This window comes from Oryzias melastigma, linkage group LG2 (genome assembly GCF_002922805.2).
Source record: "Oryzias melastigma strain HK-1 linkage group LG2, ASM292280v2, whole genome shotgun sequence".
NCBI classification, from domain to species: Eukaryota; Metazoa; Chordata; class Actinopteri; order Beloniformes; family Adrianichthyidae; genus Oryzias; species Oryzias melastigma.
In genome coordinates this window covers 21,710,818-21,719,424 of record NC_050513.1, presented here as the reverse complement: position 1 = coordinate 21,719,424, position 8,607 = coordinate 21,710,818, and the positions used below count along the sequence as shown (strand labels likewise).

Here is an 8,607-nt window from a genome sequence, read left to right as displayed (position 1 = left end):
GGGGATCATGGTGGACATTTAAAAGGTGTCTCCATTTATTCAACTTTCTGCATTTTTTTTAATTTAGGTCATGTTTTTATGTAGGTTATTGTACTTCTCTCCTCCATTGTTACTTAGAAAATAGTCATTGTTTCTTTAGCTAAAACAGACTTGCCTCTTTTTGATGACATAATAATATTATGAGATCTTACTGTAACATGTATGTTTGCCACCAAAATAAATGATCCTATCTTTTAAAGAACGTCATGATTCTTAGAACAGCTGACACATTGTGATCATAAAAAGTTTTGATGTTTTCACCGTTTTGTTGATTCTCTAGTGTTTGAAAAAGAGCTGGGTTGATAAAATCGATTAATTGATTTGAATCTATTTAAGCTTAATGGATCGATAATTGATTCATAAAAATATAAATCGATTTAGCACTAAACGCTAAAGTCTGCTAGCTTGATGCTAACGTTTAATGGAATTTCCCATAGTACGGCTAATGCTAACGCTAGGTCAACCTAAACATAACTATAAATTCACAGGCATGAATTTTCCAAACTCTTTTAAGAAATCCTTTTTAAAGTAACTATTTGTGGTCTAAATCACATTTTTTTCCTTACACTGTCTTCTTCTTCTGGAATAAGGTGTAATGCTCTTGCACGATCGCCACCTAGGTGGCCAAACTGAAACATCCTCCAGGAGAAGCAGAACAATGTTAATGATCTGAATCCGTGTAACACTGTGTGATATCAACAATCTCATTATTTCACTGATGCATTTTACAGTATGTGAACTGTACCAGATTAATATAAATATATTCACAACAAATAGCAGATTCTTAATGTATTTCTAAACAAATGAGTATAAATGCATAAACTCGACATTTAATTGAATTGAAGAATCTAAAGAATAACAAAAAAAAATCAGAATTGAATCTATCCAAGTTCTTGTGAATCAAAGTGAATCGTTTCTGGAAGTTATAATCGATACCCCGGCCTAGTTTGAACTAAATGCCATGGAAGTGTTATATTAATGATTTTTTACATGCATGCAATGATTTCTACGATGGACCAGGTTAATGTATTTTCGGAGTGTCCCTGAAGGCAGCAGACCTGTTGAACGCACGCGGAGGGAAACGCCTCCTCTTCCTCCTCCTCCTCCTCCTCTGTGGTGCTTCAGCGGAGTTTCTGCTCTTCCACGGCCGTGCTGTCTGACCACTGAACGCGACGTGACATGGCCTCTAACCGGGTGATCGTGTACGGCGGGCGCGGCGCGCTGGGATCCAAATGTGTGCAGCATTTCAAGTCCCAAGGATGGGTGAGTGTTTACCGCGTCACGTGCTAGCATGTCTGGCGGTGGCGCTCGGAGAGGAGCTAACGGCGCGCGCGCCTCTGTGTCCCCGGGCAGTGGGTCGCCAGCATCGACATGGCCGCGAACGAGGACGCGAATGAAAACGTGATCGTGAAGATGAGCGAGTCCTTCACCGAGCAGGCGGGACAGGTGAGCCGCAGGTCTGCGCCGCGTGCTGCGTTCAGGGACACGTTTGAATGGGAATCAATGATCCGATTCAGGATTATTTTTGACGTCACTGGAATTATTTGCATCATGTGTTGCTTCAGCCCTCAATCTGTACACCAATGCTGCCTTCACTTACTAGTGCAACAGTGGGAATTAGAAGTAGTAGAAACTGTTGGAGACCAGTTTTCTTTGCTTTCCCGGTTTCACAGTCATTGAGATCATTCATTTCTCATTTATAAAACGTATATACTTAATGTATTCATAACTTGTGCATTAATAATCAAATCCAGTCTGATAGCGAAGACACTCTTGCCTAATTTTCTCTCATCATCCCTGTGATCACCTAAGTTTTAGACACATTTACAACTACAAGAAACAAAAACAAAGAATATGGCTGGTTTTTTTTTGTTTGTTTGTTTTTTTCCCTGAGCTCCCCTGTGACTAACGTTTCCAGCTGGCAGGTGAGACCTGTCAGGGAGCTGTGACAGGAGCCCTGCGGCTTCATGCAGGCCCTGGCTGTTGTCTGTGTGCAGGTGACGGCAGACGTGGCCCAGTTGCTGGGGGAGCACAAGGTGGATGCCATCTTGTGTGTGGCCGGTGGATGGGCAGGAGGAAACTGCAGCTCCAAAGGTCTGAGTTCAAAGTCTTTTGGCTGTGCCATTAATCATCAGCCTGATGTTCTGTTAAAAAGTGGAATGAAGCTGTTGGTGTTACGCTGCTCTGCGTTTTCATGCAGAGGCAGCTCAGAGAAAGAGCTGGCCGTACACGCCGTTCTTTTAAACTTTCTGCTAGGGAGTGGGGCCAAAATGTCTAAAGCGTCTCATCGATCCGGACAACAGACAATTGAAGAAAAAATGTCACAAACAGATCAATAAATGCATATTTATTTTTTACTAAATATTTAAGTTCAGGAAAAAGACATCAGAAATGTCATTTGAATGTTTCAGTCAGATGATCTGTCCTCGCCGTGTTCTGACAGACACTAGCTTTGAGGGTTTGAAACTGAACGACAATGTTGGTCTGTCTGTTTTAAAGGGGCCATAGCATGATGTTCTTCAGTCTTTCAGATTAAGCTATATTCATGTACATGATCATATATTGCCCTGCGACAGACTGGCGACCTGTCCAGGGTGTACTCCGCCTTCGCCCATCAGTAGCCGGGATAGGCTCCGGCACCCCCGCGACCCCGAAAGGGAAGAAGCGGTCAAGAAGATGGATGGATGGATGGATGATCATATATTACCTTTAGAACACTAAAAACGAATTATGTTAACCATGTTTATACCTGGAAGTAAAGCGACTTGATTTCTGAGGCTCTGCCTTTCACTCCACCCACTTCATGACGTCCTTGTAGAGCTGGAGTGTCACCCGCCAAAAAATTAGGGGACATTTTTTATTATTATTTTTATATTGATGTAGGCCCACATGCAGTGCATCTCAGACATTTTCCCCAAAAGCTGATCACCACTAGTTCGAGCTGCTAGCTTTGCAGAGAAAGTGTTTGAGTTTGCCTGGGGGCAGAGCAGACTCTTCCTGAAAGGGGCGGTCTCACTCTGTGACATCAGCATGTGAGGACCCGCTGGTTTTCATGGGAAGGCCAGGTTTTTAGAGGATTACTCAGAAATGCATGAACAGATCAAAATACTGCTTTGGGGTTGTTTTTAGAGAGGATTGAACAGTATAATACCCTAAACAACTCAAAAATAGATTTTTCATGGTATGGTCCCTGTAGAGGTGGCTCCTGCTCAGCTTCATTCTGATTCAGCAGAATTCATTCTTACTGGGCCCTCCCTCACCAGAACCCCTGATGGAAATCTGGCCTCTTTGGCCCATGATCTCGGCACTTTTGAATGAGTATAAATGTTTGAAAACCTGAACTTTGTTGCTTAACAACAGTTGTGTTGACATAAATGATTATCCAGAACTGGACATTGTGCTGACCAGACTAGTTCAAATCTTCATGTGATAAAGCTCAGTGGTTTTCACAGAGGAGTCTATGGTGTGACAGAATCTGCAGAAGCGGATGTCTCCATCGGCCCAGCACGTCTTCAGTGTGTGTGTCAGACTGTGGGTGTCACGAATGTGTGATTAAAGTTGTTCTTCATCATTTCCCCCAGACTTGTACAAAAACACAGACTTGATGTGGAAGCAGAGCGTGTGGACCTCCACCATCTCCAGCCACCTAGCCTCCCTGCACCTGAAGTCTGGGGGGCTCCTGACTTTGGCCGGGGCAAAGGCGGCCCTGGCAGGAACTGGGGGTGAGGGATCCTCTTTGTTTCTCTTCTTCTTCACACAGCCTGTTTGTTTTGCTAATTGAACGAGATATAATGTTGTTCGAGTCTCCTTCATAGATGAATTCAAGTCAAGTTATTGAGAATTACACTCAACTGGAATGGATGAAGGTCGAGGGATTTTTTAGGTAGCTGAAGCAGTCTGGACCTGCATCCTCACATGACATCCCTGCTGCTTGACACTCAGGAAAGACTTAGGTCACATGATGCTCAACCCAGCCATGTGATTGGTTTATGACCCCACAGCTGGGTGGAGTGTAGAGCGACGGCTCATTGGCTGCTGTGTGTGGATAACTCAGATGTAGGTGTGTGTTTGTGTGTTTACACACTGATCCGTGTTGTACTCTGGTCTGAGTCTGTCGATACAAAGAGTTTTTGGAAAGAAAATATTTGAATGAACTGTGAGACATCACCAAGAGACATCCGCCAACACTCCGGATCATCGACGAGCACCAAACAAATCCTCATCATCTGACGCTTAAACACAAAATCTTCAACATACTGTAAATTTTCAACCATTAACACAATCAACGTAATTCCAGTAGATTCTGAAGGAGAAAAGCCTCTCGATGAGAGGCTTTTCTCCTTCAGAATCTACTGGAATTATCACGTTAACATTTAAAAAAGGACAGTAAATCAAAGAACAGAAACACAGGAGCTCTGGTGTTAGCCTCGTGGTCAGCCTGCAGATCATAGAAAACTGCAGGGCTTCCAGACACAAACTGCTCTGTGCAAACCTGCTGGTCTCTGAACATGTGGCTGTCACGTCTGACCGTGCCGTTCGATGGCCCTTTCGTCACATTCACAAAAGAGGCTTTTGTCCTCCTGACCAGTCAAAGCCACATTCACGATCAGGCGTGAGTTCAGGGGCCACAGTGGGGTTGATTGTTGCCTCGCAGCATTTCTACGTTTGGATTGGAAGAGCCAGGAATCAAACTGCTGACTTTTTAACTGGCTCATAAGCTGTTCATTCCCTGAGCAGAGGAGCTCTTTGCTGCTCCCTTGTGACTGACCACGACTTCTTCAAACTTGAGAACATTTTCTGTTTGTCTTTCTACAAGGCTTTCTCTATCTGAATAGATTTGGTTTTAATCTTTGCCTGAAAAAGACTGAGTGATATATGCAGGACCGGCCCTGGGTACATGTCCTGGTCCAGGGCTCGGCAACCTTTAACAGTAGAGGAGCCATTCGGGCTCGTTTTGTACTGATCAAAACCTAGAAGAGGCTGCATAGTCTTACTTTAGCCTTTGAGAAATTTGGATTTGCATTCATGGGCTTCTTTTTTATAATAAATATGAATTATGTCTTTTTTTGGCACGAACAAAAGCAAAAATATAAAAAGAACCAAGCATCTCTCAAAATGTGATTATTTTTACATCTGACAGAAGCTCAAATAACATATTTTCAAAATAAAACATGCTCTGTGCCAAAGAGGATCATCTCAGCTCTGGACAGCAATGTTGTGCAACATAAGATGAAATGTGCTTTTAACTCATAAAAGATCAAACTTTTTACCAAAGTTTTTCTTTGCATATAAAATCTGTTCCTTCTGGAGGTAGAGTTGAACAAACTAGACGTCTTCAGGTCAACAGGATGTAAAAACCTACATAGTTTATCATCTATGTGAACCTCAGACATCAGTTTATACATCTAACTAATCTAAATTAAATGAATGCTAATTAAGTAATCCTTACTTTAAAAATACTATTTTCTTTTTCTTTTCTGTTTTTTTTTGTTCTTTTTCCTCTCTTTGTCCTCAGCAGTCTTACTCTGCTGGGTTTTGTTATTTTAGTTTGGGGTTGGATCTTGGTAGTCTTAGTTTTCAGGCTTTGTTTATTTGTTTTCTTTAGGTAGTTTTGGTTAGACAGACATTATCAGGAGCTGCTGACTCTGACGGTCGACATGTCTGGATCAGCAGTCTCCATGACTCATTTTATGTTTGGACGAGGAGCCACCATGGAGAGATAAAAGAACCTCATGTGGATCTGGAGTCGCAGGTTGCAGACTCCTGTCCTGGTCCATAAAGTCAGACTTGGATCCTGAAGCGTTCATTTTAGACCACAAGCAAAACTCTGGTTTACCAGCAGTCAGAATGCTGAGGTTCAGGTTTAAAGCCTTTCAAGAAGATACCAGCTTTTGATTGATTGATTGATTCATTGTCCAGGATGTGTTTAGTGTTAGGCAGATTTGACTGAATCATTAACATTACACATTGCACATGGAAGACCACATCACCTTGGCTTTAGTGATCAGACTCACATCCCCCTCTCTCTGTGTTGTTTGTCTGGATTTCTGACTCAGAGGTGAAGAAAACAAAAAAGAAATAACCAAAACCACCGAGAATGTTTTGAACTCATGATATTTGTTAAATCATTTCTGTTCTTTGATCTACTTTACTCTGGTGGAAATGAAAAGGCTGGAAAGTGTCTTATGTCGCCACCCCTTGTTCCTATTGGTCAGCCTGTGATCCATCCTGGAGGCTAGTTGGATGTTTTAGTGGAGCTGCTCATGAATTCCAGATGCTGCACATCCAGACATTCCTCCAGCTTAACCCGAGCCAAGCTCTGGATCCATATTACCATGGCAACATTTTAGCTTTATATACAGCATGTGTAGGTCAGATTTTACAATCTGCTGCTTTAACCAGTTTCAAATTCTAACTTGAAGAGTTCATTTATGGCTCATATTTTAACCTTAGTCATGCATGATTGGGCTCTGTATTTGGGTACTTGATGTAAAGTTGAAGAGGTCAGTAAACCACAGTCTATGAAAAAGAAAATAGTAAGATGTATGCAGATGTCCATGAGGATCCATCCATCAGTGACGGCTGCAGAGAAGACTGGCATGGTCGGTTCTGCAGACTGCAGTTCTCCAGGACTCTCTGGGCAGTAACCTTCATTCTCTGCTTCTCAGGTATGGTGGGCTACGGCATGGCCAAGGCCGCCGTCCACCAGCTGTGTCAGAGTTTGGCAGCCAAAAACAGTGGGATGCCACCAGGAGCTGCAGCTGTCGCTATTCTGCCGTGAGTATTGAGAGGATGTCGGTTCAGAAAGCAGCTCATGTTGAGTTCAAAGCTGAGCCATGTCCTGCTGCTTCTACTGCAAAGGGTTTGAATAAAGATAGGAGCAGCCAAAGTAGGTATCACATGTGGAGAAGGAAGAACACTAGTCATCGTTTCATCAGTGGATGAGAAATTTCAGTCAAAAAGTGAACATGCTATCTTCACTTTTCAAGTTAAAAGCTGACCCTTTCACCAGATGTGATGGCGGGAAAAGTAACTGGTCTTCTTAGAGAACCAGGACTAGAGCAGAAATCAGATCCATCAAACGTTCATCATGATCTCGCCACAATTTTAGGTCAGACGATCTTCAGAGGCCAAACTTTGGTTTCTAAAAGCAAACGCGTGATTCTTCTTTTTGCAGTGATTTGTTGCATTTCTGGATGTGTAATGCAACCATTACAGGAGGGCACTTTAAACCATGCTCTGATGAGTAAATGAAAGCCGACATGAACACGAAACTTTGATATTATACTGTAAATATTGATATTTTTGTATTTTTACTCGTATTTTCCATTCTCTTCTATGGGGTTTTAAATGAAATATTGATAGTCTAAATAAAAATAAAAGTGGGTCTGATTGAGCAAAACACCCCAAAAACCGTAGAAGTGTGTCAGTGAATCTCCAGCACATCAGTGTGGATGAACTAGTCTGCACCAAACACCAAATATCGCGTACTTTCTACACCAGAATAGGGGTGTGCCAAAATATCGATATTGCGATATTTAGTCCTGCGATCGATTCTCGATGGGTTCTCACCAAGTATCGATATTATATTTTTCATTTGAAGAGGCTGCAGCGCCGAGCGTCTGAGTCGCACAGCAGAACTATTGCACAGATGGGCGGGTTATTAATAGCGATGCACGCGCTCATTCGGGAGAAGCACCGGTGAGATACAGGCTCTGTAGCGCGTGTGTGAAGCATGTCTACCTGTCAGCATTTATCATCCATCTGTAGGAGATCCACCCGGTAAGAAGTGACTTTGTCTGAGCGCTAGAATGTCAGCGATCACTTACTTCCTGTTTGCTGTGGGAACTGGGCGCGTGCTTCGCAGTTGTTTGTGTGTACTTCAGGTACCGTCGGAATTTTCGTTTTCATGCACTTCGATGTTTAACCTGCTGGTGTACGGTGTAACTTTGATAAATTTATAATGTGACGTTTTCAAACAATGTAATTACTTGTTGCTAATGTTAATTTTAAAGTAATTCTCAAATAAAAAAGCAGGATTTGATGTATGAAGTTAAATTTAAATGTAATTAAAATAAATACATGAATTCACTGTAAAATTAGGGGGGTTGCTAATTAATTGAAGCACTTAAAATTATTTTTTTTTTGCCATTATTATGTGTGTTTTAAGGTTTTTACCTATTGACTTCTGACTGACCAAATATAAAAATGATAAAGATTGAAAAAATAATCTCAAGTGACAGTCTGAGTAAATCAGACTTCAATTTTGGATGCTCAGCCCTTTTCAAGTGAGGGAAAATTGCACAAAAAATGTTTGTCAAAGACAGTATTACTGATTTCAGCAATGTTGAACAAGTGTCTATAATTTGTTGCACAAAATAAGAAAAGTTGTTTATTATGATTGTGTTTAAGCTAAAAAAGATAAATGGGGATATATTTTCCCCAAAAACACGTTCTTCTATATAATGCTAGTTATTAGAGAGGATTTTTACCAATTATGGCAGTATCGTGATATTATCGATATCGTGAGGCATGTATCGCGTATCGTATCGTGAGGTACCCAGTGAT

The 8,607-nt window shown here is 41.7% G+C and overlaps 1 protein-coding gene across 1 annotated transcript in view; it reads left to right on the top strand.

The window, feature by feature from the left end:
- The first annotated feature begins 1,114 nt into the window (after positions 1-1,114).
- qdpra (quinoid dihydropteridine reductase a) overlaps positions 1,115-8,607 on the top strand; it is an 11,435-nt gene continuing 3,942 nt past the window's right edge. The window contains exons 1-5 of the mRNA XM_024270237.2: positions 1,115-1,302; positions 1,393-1,485; positions 2,037-2,133; positions 3,621-3,761; positions 6,708-6,816. Coding sequence (XP_024126005.1) covers positions 1,219-1,302; positions 1,393-1,485; positions 2,037-2,133; positions 3,621-3,761; positions 6,708-6,816 — 524 coding nt within the window. The 5' untranslated portion in view covers positions 1,115-1,218. The remainder of the gene's footprint in view (positions 1,303-1,392; positions 1,486-2,036; positions 2,134-3,620; positions 3,762-6,707; positions 6,817-8,607) is intronic.